This window comes from Kryptolebias marmoratus, linkage group LG14 (genome assembly GCF_001649575.2).
Source record: "Kryptolebias marmoratus isolate JLee-2015 linkage group LG14, ASM164957v2, whole genome shotgun sequence".
Taxonomy (NCBI): domain Eukaryota; kingdom Metazoa; phylum Chordata; class Actinopteri; order Cyprinodontiformes; family Rivulidae; genus Kryptolebias; species Kryptolebias marmoratus.
Window position 1 is genome coordinate 15,452,184 of NC_051443.1, and position 27,494 is coordinate 15,479,677.

The window sequence follows — 27,494 nt, forward strand, 5'->3', positions numbered from 1 at the left end:
GCTTTTAGGGAATCACATTGTTGGGGCTAAATGCCTATTTTGTGTGGTAAACTGTGTTATCTTTGGTGTTTTTCATAGATTCAATAAAATAAATGGGAACCATTTGTCTTTTTTACAACTTAAAATGATACTTTGCAAAGTTGTCTGTTATGCATCAACACAATATTAGCTCATCCCTTGAGTTTAGAAGTATTTTTATGCTTGAATGATTCATAAATCAACATTAAGTGGTTTAACAACAAAACACATTCTTCTGAAAATGGTCAGGTACTGGACACAGAATGAATGAAAAAGCAGTCAAAGTCTAAAGTAAGACTTCGAAAGACCTTCAGAAAGCCTGAAAAAAATATTGCTTAAGACCAATTTAAAAGATTACAGAAAACTGAAAAAAAAAACAAAGAATTGAAAGATGGCTCAAGACCTTTGCACAGCAGTGGGAATGAAGGTACAAGCTGTTTCTCTATGTGGACACAGATAGATTTTATTGCACACAGATTTATAAAGCTATGGAGAAACATAAAGCATTTATGTGGCGTTAACAGCAGCCAGGCTTTAATCTAAAAGGTTTACAGTGTTGTGTCAACTACTGTTTCTGTACATGTGGTGTCCATATCACTATGTGTACACCATATCTGTTTGAACTGGTGTTGTCTTTGCAAGAGATCATCTTTAATTGCCTGTGCTCCATAGTATGTGTGCCGTATCCATACGGAGGCATTTAATGTGTGCCATTTTGTGGTAGCAAGTCTCTGCCCTTTAACAAATACTTGTGAGGGAGAGGGAGCAGACACTACACCATGATGTCATCATCCCAGTGGAGCGGCAATACAAAGTGACTGTTTGAGATGATGGTGCAGTATGCTTAGCAAAGAGTATACTCTATGTGCGTGTTCATTCGCAAGCCGGAGCTGTGTTTGTAAATGTGTAGCAAGCTAGCAAAAAGGAGGGGACTGGGATCTCGATGGATTCTTATGATGTCATTCTCCCAGGAGGCTAGCCCTGCCAAGCCTAGTTTTCACAGGTGACAAAAAAATGCAGAGCTAGAGAGGAGAGGAGAGCAGGGCGCAAGCTTCTTTGCACCTTTTGGCCATTTGGGTGTATCGGTTTGCATTAGCGCATGTTTATGTGAGCATTCATAAAGTCATGTTTGCACATGCGCTCCATCTGCCAGAAAAAAAGGCTTTTGCACTCAAAGGTTTGCATGTATACATTTATGCGTTTTTGTGCATCTTTGTGGCATGAGCTCTTATGCTGCCTTGAAGTGCATGTGTGTAGAAGCTTGTTTGTGTGTTCACCTGGGTCTTGATGATGTCATCATCCTGGTGGACTTGCAGGGCATATCCAGAGTTGCAGAAGATGGTGCAGCGGTCTCCGTTGTAGAAGTGGCGGCCAGGGCTACTGCACTTTAGCTCTGCATTGCGGATTAACGGTTCCTGGCAGTCAATGGCTTCGCACGAATAATGTACACAACTACAAGGGGTAGTGTGTGTGTGTGTGTGTGTGTGTGTGTGTGTGTGTGTGTGTAGGGTGGGGGGCAGGTAGGGGAAAAAATAAAGCAAGAGAAACAGAAAAGAGAAAGAAAAAGCTTACTACATCTTAAGCCACAATCAAGATACTGTAATTTTGGGGGGAATTAATGCTCCAGACTCAAACATGGAAGCAGTCACACATTTACTCACAAACAAATTATGCACGTAGTGAATCACATTCATCCATCAATGACTGTTTAACATATAAAATCAATAATCCACATGGAGAACAGATTGCCACATGTGCACAAAAGGGGTGTCTCTGTGCACACAGTTTGTGAGTTAAGAGCAACAGGATAGATCATGTGCAAGCTACAGTGACAAAGTTTAGCCACTGCTTAGTATAAGAAGACTGATAGAGAAGGCATTTAATGCTGCTGGAATGCTGGGATGCCCAAGGCACCCTTTTAACAACAGTCCACATTCTACAGTATAGGGTTCCCTTATGAAGCCAAGGGAGAAAGAGGGGAGAGAGGAAGCAGGGAAATATATTGGGGGGGTCACAGAAAGAAAAAGAGCATGTAAGAAAATACAGTGGGTTTTTTTTTCTTTTTGTCCATTTACTTTCCTTTTTCCTATGCAGACATTATCTTTCCCTTTTTTTTCATTTTTCTCCCTGATGAAAACCATGTTTTTACCTGCACTGTGCTCTTAATTTTCTACCTCTGTGCCGTTCTATTCCCATCCCACTTGGGGAACTCATGTTGACCACAAAAATGAGCTGGAAAAGACTGTTTATAAAGCACATTAGTAGAAGTCCCCTACATCTACGCTCTTAAAGGACAAACTGGAGAAACCTTGAAGGCTTTTCTGGAGACAGTTTGGCTTTGAACAAAACCTCCTTGTGGTTTCCTGCTCGTCACTCTGGAATTTACGACATAAATTACAATTAACTACCTGGAAAACTATCCTCCTCCCCAGAAAAATGAGAATAAAGTATACACACCAAGAAAATTGAATGTTGTCATGCTTAGTGGCAAGGTGAAGACCCCGATGCAGTGAGCAGGAAGGAGTCAGGTAGATGGATGACAAGCGGGATTTATTGAAAGCTTAATCTAAAGAGCTATAGAGCAGGAAATTCAATGTTAACGAAAAGCTAATGGAAAGAAAAAAACTTATATAGCTTGTTTGACCTTAATAAAGTCTATAAAACTGGTGGAAGGTATCTCCAAGGAACTGCCACTGCACAACAGAAAACAAGAATATACAGTGAAGTGACTAATAAAAGATGCAGATGACAGCAGTTAAGTAAGACAGTTCAGGCAAGAAACTCGGCAACTAGGCAGGGAACAAAACTAACAGGATGGACATCAGAAAATTCTTGAATTAAAAAAAAATATTAGAGAACAAATTACACAAAAAAAACAAAAAACAATCAAGTCCAAAAGACAAAGACAACTAAACAAAGAAAAACTACTTTTTGAAAATGACAAGTACATGACAGAAATGCAAATGCAGCAGAAAACAGAGAACATAGCACACTACTTGAAAATATCTTCTCTATAGTAATAAATGCATTCAACAAATAACTTCTCAAGGCAAAAAAAAATTGTCGAGCTGGGAAGAAATGAGTAAACAAACAAAAAAAAGAGGTGCAAAAACCCAGCCTAAGAGGAAAACATGCATGTGCATATGCTTACAGACGTGTGTGGAGCATAAAACTGAGTCATGTTAATAGATCCTGTTGTTAACAGCTCAGTTAAAAAAAGGATGTGGTGTTTAGTGGAGGCATAAGTGTTACGGGAAATATGCAGTTCAGCTCAGGAGAATGATAGGAGGAAAAAGGGAGCGGGAGGCACAAAAGAGGGTAGAATTAAGGAGTAGGAGATGGCAGTTCAGAGCGGAAAAAAAGATGATGTGAAAGTAAAGGATGAGAGGACAGTAGGGGATATATTAACTCTGTTAAACGTGAGATGGGGAAAAGCATGGGGAGAAATGAGAAAAAACAGGAAGTGAAGAAGAAGTAAAATGAAATTGGAAAGACTAGCAATTTGGAAAGTGAGCCAAAAGAAACCCTGATGATGGATTGGAGTTAATCAAGAAACAGAAACAAATCAATACCAAAAAGAGACAAAGGGACTCAACCTGGATTCGCCACTGCACTAATGTAAGGACACTATACAGTAAGTCCCAAGGCTATTGAAAATTATGCATTCTTGGGAGAAGTTGGCAGAGATCTGACTTGACATCATATAAGCATAATGGTTATCAAAAAGCATCTGGAAATGAGATGAAGATGAGAGTGTATAAAAGAAGGAAAAGTCAGCAGAAATGATGAAAGAAAGCATTGGGTGTGCACAAAACAAAAGTTCATTGCTGATGCAGATACGCCCCATTTTTAATTAATTTACAGGCACACAACAAAAATCACAAACAGGTCTATTACATCAAACAGAACTACTGACTACCATTTTTGTGTATTTTGTTGTTTAATAATGTATCACATTTAGGAAGTTGAGAAGCTATAATCTCTTAATAAGTCTCCCATTAATCAATTCTGACTGGTGGTTTTTGGTTTACGCATAGTTTGGAGGTAGAAATTCACATCATTTAGCTACTGTTTTGCCATGGTTAGCTTTTGACTACTGGTTTGCTCCTGTGAGCTTTTAGCTAATATTTTGCCCTATTATTGTGTTCTTTTTTAGCTTTCAATCTTCTTTTAGCTTTTGTTTTGCTCCTTTCAGCTTCCATTTTGCTTTTTTGCCTTCTGTTCATCTTTATTTAACTTCAACAACTCAGTTTTAGCTTCTCCAGCAAACCTAAGCAAATCATTCAGCACACAGCATTCACATTGTATTTTCACAGAAAACAGAATTTTCAAAGAAAATGCAATTTCTATAGTTTTGTTTGCAGCTCTTGGCCTCAATAAAAGCTAAAAGTTTTTATTTTAAAGTTAATAATCTCTGTTTTCTATTCCCTTTAGATGCTGTGATTTATTTGTTTTTGCAAGGGCAAATAGCAAGATCAAAAATATGGTACGACTATATGAAACATCAACTTAGATGAAATGACAAACCAAATAACTGAGCTACAAGTCAGAAGAGAAGAAGAGAAGAAACATGTTCATTTGGTTGTTTCTTTTCAAAGAAAAGAAGAAAAAAAAATCTTTTTATGCATTGTGAACTTCAGCCAAACTCAATACAAACCAAGTTGCCACAGTAAACAAGATTTAGTGCTGGAGGCAGTGCAGCAGTTCAGTTGTTGGGAATTTGCAGAACTTCCTCACAGGTTCAAAGTAACTGTAAATTTTCTGTGGCATTATTCTTGTAAGCACAATTGTTTTATAGTTATAGCTGTAGCAGTGAGTGCATTCAATACGTTGCTGGCATTGTTATTTAATGCACACTTTCTCTGTCTGGATTGTATTCACTGAGGTTGGGAATCACAGCTGACTTTTCCAATTGATTTTGTTCTGATTCAAAAAACAATCAAATGCTGCATGTTAGAAAACAACAAATTGTGTTTCTCACCTTTTTTGGCAACGTCCTTTTGCCCATCTGTTAAATAACACTGTCAACATACAGTATGAACCTTATAAATTATAATGATGTCTAGAAAATAATTGGTATTCTGGACTGTATGAACAAGTTTGTCTTGACAATAATGAACAGATCTTAAGCATAAGGCTGTTTTGTTAAATATTTTTTTCCTTTGACTTTCAACCAGATGAAACAAGTTCTCTCAGTTATCAATGTCTCAGTCTGATATAGTTCTCCATTTCTGTAGGAAGACTGAAAAAACTTGACTTCACATGTGTGTCTTGAACTTTGATGTGTGTGTTTCGTATAAGAATCAGATCAGCAGCAGCAGTGTTCCATTTTATTATTATTATTTCTTATCCTCACCTTTGTCCTGTGGGGTTGTAGATCTCATTACTCTGGCAACCACTTATTGTGATAGGGTCAAAAGACTGGAAGGATCGCAGGCCTACACCGGAGATGGCCACAAGGCGACAGGCAAACGTGACTAGGATAGCCTTGGTGTGGTAAAAGGCCACTGATAGGTCATGTCTCACAGGGATCACCAAAGGGTTAGTGCGGCAGCTCAGACGCCACTCACCTGCAGAGAGGATATTAGAAGCCAAAGAGCCATAGACAAAACAAAGTGAACTGAGAGTAAAATAAAGAAGACTGGGTAACTGAGGCAGACTTAAATCCGTCCCTGGGAATAGAAGATCAGGGATGACTAAATGAAGTAGTGTGCTGGTGTTGAACTGAAGTGCTCTGATTAAGACATTAGCAAAAAGTGAAAAGGACAACGTGTGACACACACTGAAAGTTGTTTCTTTCTGTACGATATATAAGCTTAGCTTTCCACTCTCCCATGCTAAGTAGTTTGATTAAAAAAGTGAAAAAAGTGCAGTTTGAAAGCACCTATGAGAATTCTCACCCAGACTGTGGACACCCTCCTTGCTGTCGACCAATTGAACAGTAATGTTGCACTGCGTCTGGTCGATGATGCCAGTTCCATCTGCAGCCAAATGTATAATCACTGCTGCTGCCACCATGGGTCGAGAAAAGTGTGCCTACATGAAGGAAAACAAATTGCATTCAGCTAAATGAAACTGATCAAAACTACTGTGTTTTATATTGTCTTATTTCCTGATAAGTTTCTTCACCTCTCTCTTTTAAATTTCTACTAATTTATTAATTTTTGTGTTAGAGATGTAACATTTTACATTTTTTTACTTAGAGAATTTTCCTAACTTTAAGATCTGTTAATATTTGATCACATAATTTTTTTTGTCATATCAAGAAAACTATAAATATGTGCACTCGTAAAATAAAAACTGATTGTGCCATATTGCGGTTAATGGCGAGTGTCCACAGGGGCCTTCAAGGTGTCAAAGATCATTTCACTTCTCAGCACTTAATGCTTGAAAAGTGCCACCAGGCAGTGTTATAACAGGAGATTTATAGGGGCTCTCTTTTATTAAATGTAGACATCTGTTCAGTCTGAACCTGACTGGATGTTGTTGTTTTTTTTTTTCTTTCGGCTGCTCCCTTGTGCTGGGGTTGCCACAGAAAGCAAACTCGCATGAAAGATTTGGCAATTGTTTTATGCTGGATGACCTTCCTGACGCAAAAAAACAATTCTCCAAAGGCTAAAGGCAGCATAAGAGTTCATCAGTTAATGAAGTCATGAGTTCAAGTTAGTTTAAAAGTTGTTGAAAGTTTTCACAAACAGGTCAACCACACTCTTTGTCCTTGATTTATCTAGCCTAGGGTTGCCTTGATTCAAGCTTAATTCAACACAAGGCTACGAAACTGCATAACAGCTGCTTACGAAAGCAATAAATAAATGGCAAAGAAATGATGGTACTCTGAATGCTTTCCAGGAGAAAAATTCTTCAATGTGTTGCTTTTGATCCCCTTAACTTATTCAAACAAAAAAGACCTGGTCTTTTACTGACCTAAAGTGTGCTTTTGGTTGATAAAACCCCCCAAATTACCAGCCTCACATTTTATATATGCAACAAAAATAACTCAAGTTCCTTCTTTATACCTCTTGTAAAAATGGTAAGAAGCAAAAGGCTTGTGAAAAGTGCTTTAAATAGATAATATACCTAATAATAACAGCTGTTACATTTGAAAGCCTGTCTGTATCCATGGTCCCTGCACAGTTCAGTTACAAATCAACAAATCCCAGCCAGGCTGACAAAAATGATTCTGCTCATTATTTGTCAAATATTAACAAGGTTCACAAATGGATTTTCACTAGAGGGAGTCATTAAATAGGCTAACTATGCTGAAGCATAACATTGACTACATAATGCTTCAATCATCAAAAGCACCTTATCCATATAAAGCGTCATCGATATCAAATAGCAGAAGAGCAGTTTCACATTAACTGTAGTGACATCTCAACAAAAGGCTTTATTTTTCCAGGTGTAACATAACTCATTTTTATTATATATTATTCTTACCTTCAGCCAGTAGGTAGTATATCCATAAATTGATTGATCAGCCTCTCGACAGGGGAACCATGCATACTGGGAGACTCCATCAGATAGATCAAAAACCTTAGACTGACATGTCTAGGGAAATAAAAGATCACAGAAAGATTTATAGTTAATTTTTCCTCATTCCTCAAACAACCATTTTTTTAAGCTGTAAAGATGTTGGCAGCCTACAAATTGTTGCTGTCCCACAAAAACCTTGTACCTCTATATTTCATCAACCAGTGAAAAGCTTTAAAAAACATAGGGGACTGGTGACCACACAAAGTAGATTTATTTTGTAGGAATTCTTTTTTTTTTCTTTCATTTACTGAAAAGTTGTGTTTTTGGAGATGACAAATTTCTGCCCAATAGCAACAAAATGCAAAATAATTTACATCAGTGTACAACTCCACAAATCTATTTGGTAATGTTTAAAAACTAAGAGTAAAATGAGCACCGATCAAAACTTGGTGGTTGCTCACATGTTTGTGTCAAACCCTACCAAAGAAATTACCTAACTGAAATAAAAAATAAACTAAAATAACATTGAAAATTGAAAATTGAAAAGTGGAACGCAACCTTAACTTTTTTTTGTTTCTAGTTTTGGCATCTTTGTAACAATCTACTAATTGTAAAATTAGTAAAATTTCCCACAACAGTATTACTTGTGCCTTGAGTGGAAGAGTTTCAGTATCTTGGGGTTTTGGTCTTGAGTGAGGGAAGAATGGTGTGTGAGATCAACAGATGGATCAGTGCGGCTTCCAGAGTGTTGAGTACTCTGTACTGGTCCTTTGTGGTGAAGAGGGAGCTGAGCTGCAAGGCGAAGTTCTCTGTTTACTGGTCGTCTACATTCATACCCTAACCTATGGCCATGAACTTTTGCGACCGAAAGAATGAGATTATGGATAAAGGCGGATGAAATCATTTTTTTCTGCAGGGTAGCTAGGCTATGAGAACTTCTGTTATCTGGGAGAGACTTGGAAAAGAGCTGCTGCTCCTCCACATCGAGAGGAGCCAGTTGAGTTGACGTGGTTCGGGTATCTGGTAAGGATGCCCTCTGGATGCCTCCCTAGGGAGGTGTTCCGAGCATATTCAAATGGGAGGAGGCCCAGGAGAAGACCCAGGACATGCTGGAGAAACTATGTTCATCGGCTGGCCGGGGAACACCTTGGAATCCTCCTGGAAGAGCTGGAAGAGGTGGCTGTGGAAAGAGATGTCTGGGCTTCCCTGTTTAAGCTGCTGCCCCTGCGACCTGACTCCGGAACAAACGTTAGATAATGGATGGATAATGTTACTTGCACATTCTGTTATTTCTGTTTTTCATGACTTCTTTTCCAACCTTTTGGAGCAATGTGCAGGTGATTCTTAGATTTTTTTTTCTGTAACAAATTCCAGATTTAGTTGTTTTTGTAATGTAAAAAAAAAATTGAAAAATTGAAAAAAGCATTATCAAAAAATACGGCTAAATCCAGGAAAGATCATAAATTTCAATGAATCAAAACACATTTTGGTCAGAGTCTTGGCCCTCAGACAATGCTGTGACCCCATCTTTTAAACAACTGTCAGCTGCTTCACAGCTGTTTTAGCAGATGTGCTTTGTGTGAAGTGCTGTTTGTTTTTTTGTCCTGTCAACAAACTTTAGCATCTTGTGTGCTGTACCACATGATCTATAGCCCTCTTCCTTCTGTCTCTGCTCCTGCTTTGTACTAGTGTCTGTTTAATGTACTCACCATGTTCTGGCCTGTTAACGCTCATTCCAAACCTCTCTACAAGCCATGTAGTCATGTAGTCCAAGCTCCAGTTTGTGAGTGATAATGATGTGAGATGTGAAATGTGAGATTTGGCCAATGTCTGAACAATGTGACTAAATACTGCAAGGATCTCTGATGTCTGTGGACAATTTTACCAAAAAAATTGCAACAAAAACCACCACGAAGGCTGCTCCTGCTTTTTAAAACTTATGACCATGCAGTAATCGAGATGTGATGCAACTTAATTGTTTTAGTCGGGTTATGATTAAAGGGTTTTGCTCTTGTAGCCAAATATTACTTTGTAGCACTAGAAACTGTGGCCTCAGAGGGAGATTTATCCCAGGCAAAACACAAGTAGAGCACCATACCTGTACGCTGTAATAAAATTTGTCAAATGTGACCTCAGATTGCCACTGAGTGTTGCTCTTAAGCAGCAGCAGCAACTTAGGTCAAAACAAACAGCCAAACAAGTGAAACCTACAATCCCAACAGCACATAGATGTCTCTATTTTAGAAACAAAAAAGAACAATATGAACTCTGATATGGTTCCTAAATTTGAGTCTTTTTTTAAATCATAAAAAACATGGCTTATTCAGTGAAGGAAATCCAAGACTTGTTTTCACACTCTCAAAAACTAACATGCACAAGTTTCCATCTCACCTTTCAAAACAAAAGACTAAGAAGGACAGAAGAGACAAAGAAGGTTAAAGACTAAATGCTCTGGTAGCAAAGTCATTGTGTTTATTTTCAAAATAACTGTTTGCTGGTGAATTAAATTTAAAATGTGACATATATAGAATATTGAAGACATAATAAAAATGTGAGCATGTACGTTTTTGTAAATGTGAAGTAGCTGTGGTTGAACACGAACACACTAACTTCTGTTACTTTGTGAAAGAAGGTAATTTATAGATCCTGTTCCACCATAAAAAAATACTCAGTCATTTAAAAGGTTTATAAACTAGACTGGTGATATTAAAACATCAGTTATCTGGAAAGCAAGACAAACACTGAGAATTTGCAAAACAGTAGTTTATATATAAATATATATATATATATATATATATATATATATATATATATATATACTCAGAAAAAAACGAATGTGATGGTCAAACAATATATTGAAAGAGGCGTTTTAAGCGGCGTAACGATGTGGCTTTTTAGTGGCTCTCTGGCTGTGAATAAAACAACATCCGAGGATAGACAGAGAGGTCCGGGGATCTTTGCTCAGACTTCCAGCTCAAAAACCCGCATCCACATAAGAGGTAAAAAAAACAAACATTTGATGATGGAGAAAAATTAATGATGTAAATTTAAAAGAGTAATAAAGGTATGACAAATTTAATGATGCCAAAGTCACCTAATTAGTGCCCTGCTAACAAAAAGGAAAATCCAGAAACCCCTTCTGGGATTTGTGTTACCTCATTAGCATTGCAAAAGTGTGGTGAGAAACCGAGATTGAAAGGATGTGAAGAAAACAGGAATGTGAAGATGTCAGAATTCATTTGAATATGCAGGAAAAGCAGCAGCGAGACTGAAATAAAATAACATATGACAGATTGTAAAAGACTACTGAGCAATAGATAAACACAAATAAAGGGAAGAAAGGGCACACATTCAAGGACAGCGAGTTTCGCCAGCTGTCCTGAGCTGGTGAAATGAGACACCAGTAACATGAGAGTTTTGCTAGAGAAGCTACTGCAAGATCCTGCCACCATGGAAAAGTGGCTAGACCAGCTATACATCAGTATATCTGTCCTTTGAATCTGTTGATGTGACCTTTCCGCTCAAAGCTGAAGTGGCAGAAATAAAAAACACAGTTAAAAAGAAAACAAAACACAAGATCAGTCAACATGTTTTTTTGAGGGGGGGAGGGTTGTCTGACAATGAAGCCTTAGTGTCGATCATCATCTTGACCACAACTTGTGAAGTTACCACGAAATCACACCAGGAACCGGAAACAAGGCATGGAGCATGTTCATGAAGCTCATTGGTCGGGTAGACTGTGTATACTTGAACCATGGACTGTATATATTATACTGTACAATGTATGGTTCAAACTGTAAACAAAAGGCAAAAAAAGATGAAGATGGAGTATACAAAACCAAGAACCCAACCCTTTTTGTGGACTGTCAACAAAATGGAACATCTACCTCGTGTCACATTAAACTACAAAACCAGAAAAGTAGAGGTCAGCGTTAAATTGGAGCCATGTCCATCTAAATACGCAGACATAATGGACAACTTCAACCACAATATCCTCACAATGTTCAGAACAAATGTGATCAAAACCTTTTTAGGATTAGATCATTTTTTGTAATAATAAGAGGTTTTTTTTTTCTAATCTATTTAAGGCTATGCTATTGTTCTTCAGCCTTCTCTGCTCATTGAAGTAACACAGTACACAAAGGTTTTGCTGTCATGGAGAAACTAGCATCTGCAGAACAAATACAAGCATGTGTTGTGTCATTGTTGTTGCATCTGTCATTTAGGAGCTTCTAAAATGTTGATTCCATGTGGACACAAGACTGAAACATATATTTACAAAAAACGTTGCTGTGTGAATAGGGCCTAAATAAATAAAAACACAATCAATCAATGAATAAATATAAAGCCCTAAAAGTTTACAAGGCACATCATTTCCAAAGCTAACCCTTCACTGGAAGGGCAGCTGAGAAAAGCTTTTTTTCAGTTGTAAAGTGACAACTTCCTCGTGAAAATGAAGGTGGCAACAGCCTAGACCTTTCTGAGCACCCCTCCTCCTCTCAGACTTTCCCGCCCTCCGGCAAACATCCCCCCTTCTTAAAAAGCATCACACCAGTGGGAGGCAATTCACATGTGCCCCATGGCTCATTACACTTCCTTTCATCCCTCAACTCCTCCATCCCCCATGCAAAGGCAGAATCACAGTAATCCAGATGAATTTGTCATTGATTTGATGCTGTCATTGACAATAGGTGGAAGGGTGTTAATGGCAGTCCAATTTTGCACCCATCTGGTTCTCCGGTACTTTGTTCCAGGCACTCAAATTCTATTTGTTCATCAATAAACCTTTATACTCGCTGGGGTCACAGAGGGACCTTTTAGAGCCTCTTAAAGCACTGCCTGAGTAAAACCTAAACAGAGTTTCTGTCGAGGCTGACATGTAAAGATGGGCAAATGTTCTCATTTACTTGTTCAATGAAGGGTAAATAAGAGTTGTCATCTAAGCAAAAACAGATGTCACTGGACAGGCTAGAAAACGCAAGGAGCAATAAAATGGAGGAATTTACAATCACAAAGTTTCGATTAGACAATTTTTGATTCAAATCCCAGTACATTCTTGGTGAAAGTTACTTTTATTAACACTAAAGAGCCATTTCTGACTGGTGGAAAAGACGAACCTGAACAGGATAAAATTGGTCCAAACAGTGAATAAATGACCTACAGTGCCACTGATGTTAGAAAATACCTTGTTTAATTAAAGCAAAAATGAGTTCCTAATGTTCGTTTTGTTTTATTCTCAGCCATTTTTGCTTACTATAGTTTCATGACAACCTCATATTTTTGATGGCAAACAGACCCAAATTTCACCAAATTTAACTAAAAGCTGTAGTGTTTTAGTCAAATTTTCTGTTTTTTGTTGCATAAAATGAGATTAATGTTAACATCGTTGGAAGCCTAAAGACATTTTGGACAAGTACTTTAAACGTACATACCATCAATAAACATTTGGTATTTTATTTAATATATTATCATAGGATGTTTAGTCTGAAGGAATTGCTGTTGCAGTGAAGTCATAACTTTGCTTACATTCATTCGGTTATTTAATCAAGCAGTATTTCTTTTTTCAAACTGAGAATCTGGATTAAATTTCTTGTCTTTCATCAGTGCTATCATTATGTGTTATTCAAGGTAAATGCATGCTTTATAATAAATCCCAAGGACACTAAAAGGCTGCTTCATTGTTTTGTTTAAAATAGAAGGGGTTGAGAGTCCAACAGCATTTATAGATATTGCTTTACTACAAATTAAGTAACAAAACCGGATTATTTCACACAGAATTTACAAGTTCCTAACATTCTAATACAATTATCAATATAAAAAGCTACTCCCTATACCTTAGCAGTGACAAAAGCATGAGAGCTGTTTACGCAACATTTGGCAGTAACTTCACTTTTATTTTACTAAAATGTGTGTACTTGTTAGTAGCAAATACAGAGTGAGCAAGCAGAGCTAACAAACCCTCAAATATAATCACTCTGATCATATAGAAATATGACTACAGAAGTTTAACAGGAGATGAGTCACATAAATGCAATAATATTACAAGAATCAAAGAAAAGCTCAGAAAATAACATGCTTTTTACCCATTATTTTAGTCAAACAAACAAAGATGGGCATAGTGATGACATCAATGTTAGAAAAAAGGTTACAGATTTTACATCATATCTATAAAAAGAACCTAATAAATTAATTTTATTGTTATCTTACTGATGAGATTGTTCTGCCTAAATGAAAATCTTGTCTTGCCCAACCCCAACCATGTAGTTTACTCTAAAAATAAGACCAACTGGGCAACAGAATAATAGTGAAACTAATGTGGCATCATGATCTCTTCTTGCCTTTAAACATGGACTTTTTCACTTTTTAAACTAGTCCAGTGAAACAAGTTAAATGGAGCATCTAATAAAACAGAAAATTCACTTTCAACACTTTCAATTGGCATTGTTATGTTGGTGCCAGCACTTTATATTAACATTATATTTTACCTCTACATCTTTAAAAAAAATGTCTTGTTTTTGTTTTCCCTCCTTTAAGGTATAGTGAAAAAGCCTTCAGATGAAAAACTTTAATAAAAACTATCTCAGATGAGGAAGTGTAATATAAAAAACTTGATTAGGTCTCTGAAATGACCACATTGAAAGACCCGCTATGAGTTTTTTGTTTTTTTTTTTGTTTTTTTGAGGATGGAAAGTATTTGTGCTATTATTATTTTTTATAGATAAGTTGTTTTTGAGTGGAAATGGTTTCTGTTAGGAAAGCAGGTAAATGGCATCTGTTTAATGTTATAAAAATTTGGTTTAGCTGACATAGCCTTTTGTAGCTTGCCATTTATTCTAGACGTTTTTATTAACTTTGAAAACTAATAGAGACAAAAGTTTGTGTGGACTTTGTTGCACTTCATTTATGAATATATTGAATAGATTGCTGGTTTTATTAAAGGTGACAGATGTGCAAAGCAGTAATGGAGAGGAAGGTCTGTGTGCAGTTTTATATGTAGAGTATTTTGTATAAAATATGTAATATAGAATCTGAAATTATGGTGGAAAACAGTTGCTTTGTCAGTAAACATTTATTTATATGTTTAGCCTTTGTTTGTAATAATTTTTCCAATTTAATAACATTTTCTCACTTTGCTAATTGAAACTCTTAATTAATTTCTTTTCCTCACTAATGCTAATTTACCACACATGGGCTAAAGTTGCTGTTTGACTTGCGGACGTTAACTGATGATATGCCTGTTTAGAACAAAACAAATTCTCACTTTTCCTGACAACCAATCACAGAGATGACTTGAGCTCCTTAACTACCAAACACGCACAAACACAATCACGCACGCATAGTTACACACATGGTCTTAATATTTACCAGCTGGCTAGTCAAACTGGCAACAGCCAAGTCGAGTTCTGCAGACACAAACTGGTGTTTGTAAATCACCACTTTAGATAAAAGCGGTGCTAAGTGTCTGAAGCCAAAGGGAAACCAAAGGGGATAAAGGGAACGTGAGAGTGCAACTGTCAGACGTACTGCCCTAAAATTATGTCTGTACTGTAAAAACACTCACTGAGAACATAAAGCAAAACATAATCTTGAAAAGAAGAAAACTGAGGGAAGCTGTAAGCAGAGAAACGACAGCAGTAATGGTTCTAATAGCATAAAGTAACTCAACAAATGTCTTTCCTTTTGGTGCCAAGGCGAGGTTAGATCATGAGAGGTTTGCAGTCACTATATCCTTTTAGGAGCAGGTATGAAACTGAAATAGAAACATACGCATCCTGCAAACACGCCGCTCTCTTCTTGGCTTGTTTACTGATGTTGACATCACTCCATTTTGGATCCATAAGGAACTTTTTGGATCAACAAATCCATATACTTTGAAATAAAGAGAAAAAAAAAAAAACGCACCAAGAGAAATAATTTTTTTCTCTTTGTTTAATGACTCATTGGTAATTGTTCAAGTCTTTTCATATAACCACAACACAGCAAAGGAAGTCAAATATTAAGCTTGTTTCTGTAATACATTAACTTGCAAATATCTTTGTGTAATATTTCAGACAAATTACTTTGAGTGTAAATAAAGCCAGCCTTTAAGTAATAAAGCGCTCCTTAGGTTTTAAGTACATGTTGGTAACTATGAACTGGTGGTTACTGATTGCTTTGTCGTCACATTGTGATTATGGAAACAACTCACGTCGACACACAGATAATAATGATAGCAGTAATGTGACAGTGAAATGTTAATGCAAATTAAACTTTTATTATTAGTAACAGCTGACTCACTACCACAAAAACAGCTTAGAATCATGGACACTGGAAGAAAACAACACCTGCTGATTTCTGCAAAACTTATTGTTTACTTAAAAGTCTGTTGTACTGTCAGACACTAATTTATCCCCCGCTGCCATAAGGCGAAGATGTATAATAATGATTTTGCCCATGTCTATGTTGTGTGTGTGTGTGCAGGAGTGTCTGTTGCCAAAATATCTCATGAAGCACAAGACAAATTTCAATGAAACTTTCAGAAAACAATCATTATATATGGCTCTGCAACTGAATAACTTCTGGACTCAACCCAATTCAAGATGTCCGCCACAGTCAAGTGAATTTAGAAAACACAACAATGGTTATAATTCAGTCAATTTTTTTTCAGTCAGTTGTGCTAAAATTTGATGTGGTAGTAGCTGAGAGTCATTCACAGTACATACTCTAAGCATGTCATCATGTGATAATGGTAAGATTTCTCATAATGTCATTTTTAACATTTGACCCAAACAGCTACAACTTCATAATTTCTCGACAAAAGAAGATTTTAGTCAAAAACTCTGGTGTGAAAGGCCAGAGAGGGCAATATGTATTCTTTTCAAGAAATGCTAGGCCTTTATTATTATTATTTGTTTGTAGTTTGATAAAATTACAAATTAAAAGTATTTAATCAGTTTGAAAAAGAAAAATAGTTTGTCACAGCACTGTTTATCCTCCTTTTCTTACACACATCTCCCTCTCTGTTTAAGGCGTATGTACAGTGTGAGCTTTGGTAAGCAGGGGTGAGCATCTGTGAGGCATTTGTGGCAAGGAAGAAAGAGAAACAGAGAGAAGCAAGTATGAGTTTCCAAGCACCATCCCATGGTTTACAGGAATGCTGGTGAGCGCCTGGTGTGTGAGGTAATGTCCTCTCACCCAGACCCACCCGTACCTACTGAAGCTCTCTGTCTGACTGCTTCAAATGATAGACGACTTTAGTAGCTTGTCAAGAATGTAGCTGTAGACGTTCGTGAGTAGGTGCAGAACATACAAAAGGAGCCCACAGATAAGGATTTAATGCCAACTAAACACAGACTGGTCAGTAGAAAATTTAAATATCCCTATTCAGTAATATGCTGCAGAACACTTTCCAAACTAAATAATAATAATTATGGTGCAATAAAGAAATGCGCAAGTTTCAATTAGATTTCAACTTTGCAGGTCCACTAATAATAACTGAAAAGGGAAAAGTGAAAGAGAAAACAAAATGCCATCCCTAGGTCTCTTTTTAATGTAACCACATGCTTATGTCAGTGGCACTGCGTCTGACGAGGACGCTGTGGTTTGTAGGGAATGTTGGTGAGGCGATGGTGCCAAAGGAGCTGGCCCTTGTGTGCTCCAAAAAGCACAGGCTCAGTTTCTCTATGAGGTTCTGAATTTGTAAGCACTTCTGTGTGTGTGTAAGTTTGTTTCAGCTTGTGTGCAGGACTTCGTATGTATTTGTTTGCGTGTATATCTAGAGGAAAGCGCCCATAAAAACGCATGCATTCCCTGCAGCAGCTTGTGTACAGTATGCTGGTGTCCTCCACTTGAGTACACAAACTTACGCTGCTTGCTTTTTTGGAACCTAGGACAGATTGAGGCCAGTTATTATTTTCTTTTTGTTCTAGCCAGGATCATTTTGTTTAGAGCTTCTTTCTTCCCCCTCTCCCTTCTCCCTGAAGCATTAGTTAGCTAAAGATGAATGTAGTGGGGATTATTTTTTCAGACTTTATGCATACATGTTTATTCTAAATCCCAAGATGAGTGGATTTTACATATAGCTGAGAGCACTAAATTGTTATCCCTTCTGTTATTTATGTATAATTAAAGTTGCACTGGAAATTGCCAGTGCAGCAGCCCTCTCTAGAGAAATCACCTGGTTTGCTGTTTGATCTTAGGGTTTAAATGCAAATGCACACTCCCCGCATCAGACATTTACCAACATGCTGTATACATTCTTGTACTCTTGTCCTCATGAATCTTCCAGCATCTATCAAACTTTAACTCCAACAACCCTAAAACCAAATCCTAACCTCCAAACAGCCTATTAAACTTTGGTGTCCAGCATTTTGATCCACACAAACCAGTTAGACCCTACAATTATAGTGGAGTCGATAATAATACAGAAAAAAAACAGGCCCACACACATGCATACAATTTTAAATACAAAAAGATAAGTTGCTAGGAACAGCTCTTCATTCTAATTCCTCTAAAATACATTGCAGTAGGGTAGTGGGGAATTAATGTACCCTGCTTCACAAATACATAGCACATTTCTGTCCCATATGGCCCTACCTTATAAGCTCATATGGAGTTTTCCCATATATATCTTTGTACACCCATGTTTGTTTCAGCTTGACAAGGAGAGAACAAAGAACATGAAGCTTGCTTAAGTACCATAACAGAAAGATTTTTATGATCTCCAAGAACTTTGCATTTTCCCTTGTATTCATATAAGATAATTGATTCACATCACTTATTTGAAGAGAGTTTAATGTATGGCCAAAAAGCAGTGAATTTGTTTTTTGTAATTCCACAGTCGTATTTATCCAGCCACATGTTTTCTTTTAAAAGTTGTGAAACAGTTGAACTATTTAAGCAACATGTTTTGGTTCTAGACACAAACTTTTAATCCCATCTGTTCATCCATCACTTATTTGTGTTTCTGCTTCTTTCTATCAAATGCTGACATTAAGGTGATTCCTGTTTTCTGCTTCTTTGTGGTCATTTCATAATGCTGGGCTACTTGGTTCCAAGGTGGAATTACACATTATAGGTTTTATTCTAATTTGTATAAGATGGCAATAATGTTAAGTTGTGGTGAGATTTACACTGAATCGAATGACTCATTTATTAATATTGATTAAAAGAAAAAACACAGAAAGTATGTTGAACAAATCCCATTTCCGAGCATTACCCCGACACCTATCTGTTGGACTCCAATTTAATGTCACAAAGAGTAGCAGTTAAAATATTTTACTGCAAGTTGGGACAGCTCTTATTTTCATCTCTCCTCAGTTGTTGGTGATTCTGTTTACATAAACAACTACAACTTTAATATTTCCAAATAAGCCATAATAGCAAAATAGCCTGGAACAGATTCTGGCATATGGTACAAAAAAATTCAAATAAAGCAAATACTTATATTTGTGAGTGTATTTATAAACACATTCATTTCAAATGAGCCCCTGAAACATTTCTATTCAAAAAGCCAAATAGCCCTACTCATCCACCCTCTTCCTACATCACAAAAAGAATGAATAAGCATTACCATCACCACCACAACTCCACCAGTGTAAACATCCATCCATTTTCTTTACCCACTTCTCCTTTTCGGGTCATAGGCAGCTGGTGTCTAACTCCAGCAGTCACTGTACGAGAGGTGGGGGACACCCTGAACAGGTTGCAAGGTCAGCACAGGGACAAATAGAGACAAACAACCATTTTTCTTTTCAGAATATTTCTAAATCTTCTACATGCACACTAGAGCATACATTTGAGATGTGCAGATATTTTTTTTTCTTCTCAAGCGCTTACTGATGCTGTTGGTGCTCTTTGCATTCATAAAAATATTATTATCACTGCTGCCCACCTGGCATCTTCTCAGACAAACAAACAAACTCACAATCAAACAATTAACACTGTCTTTAGACATCAAACATAAGTGATATAAAATGAGCTAGAGCAAGAGTTATTTACCAGATGGGAGGGAAATTATGTGTTCCCTGCTTCCCCTAACCCTCTCCTCCTATCCTCCCAACACACTCATTCAGAATTAAAAAAGAATATCACAAACTTCGAGAAAGTTGGTAGCTCTTCAGCACTATCCTGTATCAGGGAAGCTCATTTCTTGCCTACTACTGTCAAAGAACCACAAACCGTGGATGTGGAAACATTAAATCAAACCACAAGGGATGAACTATCAACAAGGCAAGATAAAGTACTTTTTCCCCAAGTCTATTAACAACATGCTGATAAAACAGTTTTACTAGCAAACTTTATTACAGAATGTAGACGTGTTCTACATTTACCATTGGTAACCCTATCAAGCTGAATCAGCACTTTCTCAAATTGAATAAGGTTCTCAGATGAGATGTGAAAATGTCTTCACAAATCAAAAAACAACTGCAGTTGTCTTCAATTCAACACACTACCATGTCCTGGATGACTAGTTGCTATTGGTATTTGGTTGGGTTAAGGCAAGAAGAAATTTAGTTAAGGTTTGGGTAAAAGTAAATGGTGCTTATTTCCTTAAGGTACTAGATCACTTGGCTGTGACTGTTGAGGACTTGTTGGAGACACAAAATTGCAAGAAAATATGCAAAATTTCACTGAATGACACATTTTCACAAACTTCAGGCAAAAATTTGCCACGGGTTTGCATGCATATCAACAAAGAAACACAGCTCTACTTCTTTAAAATTACTAAAACTAAATTGAGAAGGGTCTTAGATGGGTTCCAGATGCTTCTCTGACTGTTTTGAGAGAACATTTGTCACACAAATTTTTCAAACATGCTAAAACAAAATTAGGAACCCCTACAAATGTTTATGAAACATTTTAGAAACTTTCTCATAAATGCTGTTCGCAATTTGTCGCCAACAGTTGCAGCCCAGTGAGATACTAGTGTTGTGAAATTTGGAGAAATCAACAAGTTTCTTGTAGTGACCCAATAGTTTTGTTTTTAGAAAAAATTACATTTATATATTTTGTGTTCTCTAAAATTATTCATACTCTGTTGAATTAAAACTAGTGGTCTCTCTCAGGCCAGTACACATGCTAAGACTGGAAATCCAGTAATAGGTAATATTATGGGATGAATTCTGATACCAGAGACAGACTCCAGCAAAGAACTTTATGGTTGCTTTTGCTTTGTGTCTTGTTAAGCAAAGTTTGGACAAAAACTTAGTAATTTTTAAAGTTGTATTGTTCACACTAAATGCTCTGTTTTGTTTTGTGATTGGAAGGTTTCACATTGTCATGGATTCACTCTAGGTGAGTGATGGATTTAGGAGAGTGACACCCAACATGCCAGACTGAAACCAATTTATGATTAACTGTTCGGTGCTGTTATCATAGTTAACAATTTTTTTTTTTAAATACACAAAGGTGTAATGTACAAACAGAACCTAAACTGAAGGCACAACCTAACTTGAAGTCTGTCAAGCAGTTTGTAGAGCTTTGCTGTAGGAAAAGACTAACTTTAACCCTGGTTTCGTCCCATGCAACCAATCAGCTGCCACAACACAGAACAGAGTAGTTCAAATTACAGCAAGGTTTTCATCTACAACTCAGAGGCCAATTTGATAAGATCTAGTTGCATTTGAGGGACACACACCTAATTCACAGAGATACCATCTTGCTGTTGCCAACATTCTGCTTCAATCCACTCCATTACAACTTTAGGCACTTTTATCATCGCCATCTCTTGTCAGAGTCATTTTGATAGCAAAAGGAGACTCTACTAAACATTAGGCAGATGGTCCTGAAGCTATCAATGTAAACCTGTTGATATTAAACCGTTAAACTTCACACTGATGGCAGCCAACCCTCTTAAACACAGCCGAAAGAGGTTAAGAGCATGATACTCCAAAAAAGGAAGAAAAGATGACCCTGTGTGTAATATTTATTTATTATTCTACTTAAAAGCTTAATTGACTCCATAGAAGACAGTGTAGATAAAACTGGGGTTAAGCAAAGAGAGATACTGAAATGGCTGGTTTGTTTTCTCAACCTGTTTGCATATTTTCCACACGTGCATAAGCACTTGTGCTTTCATGGCCTTGTAATGAGATGATCTCATCACACATGACCCCTTAGGGAACAGTGTGCTCTCAACAGTAAAAAAAAGCTTTTCATATGAACAACGTGTCTTTTTGCTGAATAAATTCTTTCTTTATGGTTTTATGGACAGGTTCCACTAGTGTCTTATTCTCCTCAGAAGAGGAAACCTCTGCCATAATTTTTAGTTGGAGCACGCTACCTTTTTGTATAAAGTGGTCTCATAAAAAATAAATGCCTTAAATCTTAAACAACGTCATTTGATCTTATGCCATTGTTTGAGTAAGGCACCTGAATGCATCTGTTTAAAAGTAATCAGTTCACTGACCTTGTAAAATGCATCATCAGCAGCCGAAAGAACATTTATCAACAGCACACTGTTCCAACATTATAATCACTCAGATCAGACACTACTATGGGTCTAGGAGTAAAGACCTACAGATTTAACAAAATACTCACTTTTGGATAGCTAAAAAGAATGAGCATCAAATTTGACGTCATAAAATTGCCATTAAACAAAATACTTGAACCCTGACACTGCAGCATGTTTGTATTCAACATTTGGTTTCAGGCAAAAAAAAAGAAAACCAACTCAAAATAAAATGAAATAATAAACAGGGCTTCGAAACAGATAGTACATGAACAGCATGTCTTGGCTTTTGCCATCCATATTAGGGAAAGGAGATTAAACAGGATTGAGGCTAATGCACTTCTGTGTTTCTGAAGCTTTGTGTTTGTGTCTATATATGTGTGTGCATGTATTTCTAATACACATGTTGTGGGAAACTAAATCTGCTCACAAAGTCACACTGTGCAGAACATTCTCTATTTAGAATCCTCCCTGTTTAATTTTGCTTTTATTAAGTTAAAAGATGGTTATGCTGTTAGAATGTTAGATTAGATTTAGGCTAAACAGATAGTTTAGACTTTTTAAACAGGTTTGACTTTTTGAGGGGTTTGGAGTAGTTATGAGTAGACAGTATTTTACCTGCACCAGACAACAATACATTCAATACATATTTTGCAACACGGTGTGGAACACAGAAAAGGAAGGAAATAACTGTAACTGTTCTCACAAGGACAGTTTTCAATCTAAATTATCATTTTGTGCAAATAATGCAGTGTGGATAAAATGAAAGCAAATCATTATTCAAATCCTTGTGAAATTTTTGAAGTTTAAATTGTTTTAGAATTTGATCCTAAAGGGGCCATTCTGTGAGTGGCCCTTAGTTTCACTCCCCCACTCTGAACACTGCCTACAGCAGGTAGGATGCTGACTGCTCCTAACAACTCCTTACAAACCCACTTTAAAGAATCTGAACTGTCCATTTAGTGGCAGAGGAGAGTTCTGAAGTAAGTTAACAAACTACAAGTTAAGTAATGCAGAGTTACATATATGCTAAGCCATATTAAACTTGGTCACAGTTTAGTTAGCTATCATTTACTATCAATATGTTACTAAAGGTAAAGGAGTTAACAGCTAAAGATTACCAAGAACCCCTAGTTTTGATAGTTTTCTATACTTTTTTGGCTTGCTGATCTCAGTTTGTCACATTTTTTATAAAAAAAAAATATTGACTTTCTCCAGCCACAGTAAACTATGACTTTTATGGTAAATGAACAACTGTAACTGTAAAATTTTCAAAATTTGCTTCAAAAGTAGCATTGTGTCTCATTTTATATACTTCCATTACACATTTGTGTTGAAACATATTGAGCACCCTAAACACGTACACTTACCTGAGATGATGGTTATTTGGCTGCTAAAGCTTAGCTGTTTACCATATTTTATGAATATTTACCAAAAAAATAAATAAAACACTGACCACAAAAATATTTACACAATGAAGAATACAATGAAACAGAGAATTTAAAAAAAGCAAATGTTGGTGACAGGTATAATCCTACTTTTGTTATCTAATGTCTTTTTAACAAAAACATAATTGCAGCCATTAAACACATTATTCTCCTATTCCCAACTGTTGGCTCAAATATCTGAGTTGAGAGCAAGAACTGTAAACTCTAAATACTAGAGGTAGCCATCCTTCAAGACATTCATAATAAAACGTGCAATTTTTTACCAAATAAATATGTCCCATTATAGTCTTTGTGCTTGTGGTCATTATTGCTGACTACTGTCATATTTCAAATTGAATTTTAGCTTGAAAATGAAAAAATGGATTTGAGAAGTTGCCTTTTCCAGTCAAGAATGAAAAATTATGTTACTTCATAGGTTAGTTTGTTTTTCAGAATTTTCATCGTGAGCAGCTTTCCACAAAGCCACAAAGAAAGGAGAGAGGAACTTTGAAAGACAGGAGCAAAAGGGTTTCATTTCAGACAAAGGATTACCAGAGGGCTGCTGAGAGACAATACAAGATAAACAATATACTGAAGGATTTTCTTTCTTCAGCTGAGACTCACATGAAGCTGTCTTAAAGGATTCCCAGAAAATAAATAGGTCCTCTTTAACTTTCCAGGAAACAAATGCGGTGTATAGAATGTATAGATGTAGAGTGATGAAAACGTGATCATGTTTGCGTGTGCGTGCGTGCAGTGTGTCAGTAAATAAAGACAAATGCTATCGTGACCAGCAATGTTATGCACTCACTGTGTGAGTCAGTATTGTACAGACCACCAACGAAAGCTCAAATGTCCAGCAAAAAATGTGACTTTTAACTCTAAATAAAAATACCATAAGAAGGCAACAGCCCAAATCAACTAATTTTAAAAAATCTGTTCATTACCTAACAGAAAAAAACAGACTGGCTACTTAACTGGCAATGATTTATGAAAAAAATCATAATAATAATAACTGATGTTTGTACAGCACTTTGGTTGTTCAGAATGTGATTTGTAAATAACTAACAATGCCATTGACTAACACTAGAAATTATATCCTTAATGTGCCTTCAACTGTCCCACGTATCATCAGAGCAGTATCATTGGACTAACCTTAGTGACAGCAGGATACCCAGCAGCCACTTCACCAGGGCAGTAGGGCCTTTCTTCATGGGAAACTTCGACAGAGGAAGCCCACTGGTCTAAGTACCCGCTGGGTGTGTAGAGGCCACAGTCTCTTACACCCGTTTCTCGCTCAAAGTCTTCACACACTCCATCGCCGTCATAGTAGTAGCAGATACTCGGCTCCTCTGCAGTTAAAGAAAGGACAGAAAACATTGAAATAAATTAAAGAACAAAGCAAGTTATATTTAGTTAAATGCACCACTGTCCAACCTTCCATTTGCCTTACAGATGTGATTTGACATACTCCAAACTTTATATCTCTCTCTCCCATTCTCTTCTGTTTTTGTATTTACCCAACATTTCCAGTCATGTTTTTATTACATTGCAGCACAACTGGACAAGCAAAAGACAGGAGACTATGCTAAAGGTGTGTCTGAATATATAAATGGGAGAGCAAGGAAGTAATCAAAGAAAATAAAAAAGAGAGCATGACTGAATGCAAACACAGATATGTGGAGGGGGAAAGGAAGGGGTTAGACAAAGTCAAGGGGTAAAAGAGAGATACAGAAGTATTTTTTCCAGACATCCCACCCGGAGTTAAGGTCTGGAACTGAAAGCTTATGTACTGGAGGAGAAGGGAGCTGAGCAGGAAGGTTGCCTGGGCCTCATTGGTCTCAGCTAAAGCAGCGTCAGCCGGTGGGGTTCCAGTTAGGGGGAAAGGCGGCATTTTGTGCCAAGTTGGCCGGGGCCTCCTCCTTGAAATTCCAGCCATCCCCAACACGGCTAAAAGCTCAAGTCAGTTCTGTGCTCTGGCAACGGTGAAACGAGGGGCTACTGAGGGGGGCATACAGAATAGCCTCCTGCCACTCACTAAGCAAGAACAGAGGCAAACAAGTCGGGAGAGAAGTGAGAGTGAGACAAGAGGAAGTTCAAACAGTGTTTAGTGAAAGGTGCGAGAACAAAGAGCAGAGTGTGAGCTTAAAGAGAGAGGCGGAGTGAGAGGATGAAAAGCACTAAAAGGTGCATTGATGTAGTATCTGAATTTGGACATGGATAGAATAAACAGATAATGGAAGAGTGGGAAGGTAACTGGGTGCATCAGAAAAAAAAGAGCAGAAGTTGGAGGGAAAAAGTTGTGAGCTGAAAAAGAAAAAAAACAGAAAAAGAAACATACCACCTGTGAGGATGGGTTTAGTTTAGTTTACTTTAGCAATATCTGACAACATGTTTATGTGAGGAAAAGACTCAAATCTAACTTGAAAAATCTAACCGAAGTAATGCTGATTTTTAAGTAGAACTTAAAAAATGTAAAGCATTTAATATAGTCTTTATCTACATCTGTGTTTTAGACGGGAATGAGTCCTTCCGCGAAATAGTCACTGAGAGTGTAACTTCTGAATTTCATCAGCTTCAGATGTAAATCAGCTCAACTGAATGGGCTGTTGAAGCTCATCCCATGGTAGCACCTTGGAGCTGTTGTTTACATAGTGTCAGTTCTCCGTCCACCGTTTTCTTTCACTGTGCAGCACCTTAACAAGCAGGCACTCTCTCTCACACACATGCAGATAGATCAACTGAACTTCGTGTCATTAAAGTGTCTGTTTTCTGCTCCACACTTTAGCTGTTTCAGACACTGCTGCTGTCTAATAAAGTTGCACTCACTTCCACACATCCTAGTGCATCTCAATGCAGTTGGTGGGAAAACTTACATGATGAGAGCCGCATCCTAATATTATATTACAATCATAAGGCAAATATTGGTTAAGGCATTAAAAATCAATACAGAAATTATTGCAATTCCTTTTTTTAATATATATGAAAACCTGAAACATAAACAGAGGGAAAAAAGGCTCTGGTTGAAATTAAATGGAAGAATTTCCCTCTCAGCTTTTCTCATTCATTTGTAGCTTCTGGTAGGCAAAGAAATATATATATTTTCTTTGATGGAAGTAGACCAGATCATTTTTGGATCATTTTTGGAAGTTAAAGGTGTTGCTTACAGATGCACTGCAGATAAACTGACTCCCCACTTAATTTGTTGTATTCTCCCTTACAGAAGTACAAGATGCTCACATGGAAATATTATCTCTGACAGCCGATTTGTCCTCATGACTTACCAACACAGTTGAAGAAGGATTCTTTCTTGCACTGACTTGAACAACCATCTCCATTCATGAAGTTCATATCATCACATTCCTCTCCTCTGGAACTAAAACAGACAGGAAACAGGAGAACATAAACACTTACATGCACTACGAAATTCCAATACCAAATAAAACACAGCAAAAATGATTTATTCTGCATATCTTTGTGTTTGCTTTACACATCCTATTACCTTTGGATGTGGCCATCTCCACAGTAGGGCGCCCCAAGTTCGTGGACTAGCGGCGGAGAGGGCTCACTCTCACCCCAACTGGAGATAGTTTGGACCTGGTAGGTGTATGCAACATTTGGTGCAACATCCCTACACAAAAAGGGACAAAAATCACAGTAAGATCATTTCTCTGTCTAATTTTACATAAGTTAGGAGCAATGATACTACAATAGGAAAAATAATGGAACTAAAACATTAACTAAAAAGAAACATACTTTCTGTGTGAGGAAATTATGTTTAGAAAAAGGCTCTTGTAAAAAAATAAGATATATATACTGTTTGGTAGCAATAGATAACACAGACAAGAACTTAGCAGATACGTACCAGGCTGCATTATTTATTGAACCTACACACTCTCTGCTTTTATGAATGCATGTTGGATCCTGGCTACTAATTTACTTGTAAATACAGTGTTAGATTAAAAAAATACGCTTTAAAAAATGATTTGTTTAACCAACCAAGAAACATGATTTAATGACTGTCTTCCACTGACATTGGTTAACTCTATAAGGAAAAAAGAAAAATGTGTCAAAAAGGATATATATATATATATATATATATATATATATATATATATATATATATATATATATATATATATATA

General features: G+C 36.9%; 1 protein-coding gene across 2 annotated transcripts in view; it reads right to left on the reverse strand.

Annotated features, from left to right (window-relative positions):
- Positions 1–27,494, reverse strand: part of pappaa (pregnancy-associated plasma protein A, pappalysin 1a) — a 95,533-nt gene that overhangs the window by 32,127 nt on the left and 35,912 nt on the right. For both annotated transcript variants that reach the window (XM_025004026.2, XM_017407464.3), the window contains exons 8-14: positions 26,852–26,980; positions 26,634–26,725; positions 24,505–24,701; positions 7,456–7,566; positions 5,919–6,054; positions 5,375–5,588; positions 1,296–1,470 (exon numbers count right to left, since the gene is read on the reverse strand). In XM_025004026.2, the coding sequence (XP_024859794.1) occupies positions 1,296–1,470; positions 5,375–5,588; positions 5,919–6,054; positions 7,456–7,566; positions 24,505–24,701; positions 26,634–26,725; positions 26,852–26,980 (1,054 nt within the window). The remainder of the gene's footprint in view (positions 1–1,295; positions 1,471–5,374; positions 5,589–5,918; positions 6,055–7,455; positions 7,567–24,504; positions 24,702–26,633; positions 26,726–26,851; positions 26,981–27,494) is intronic.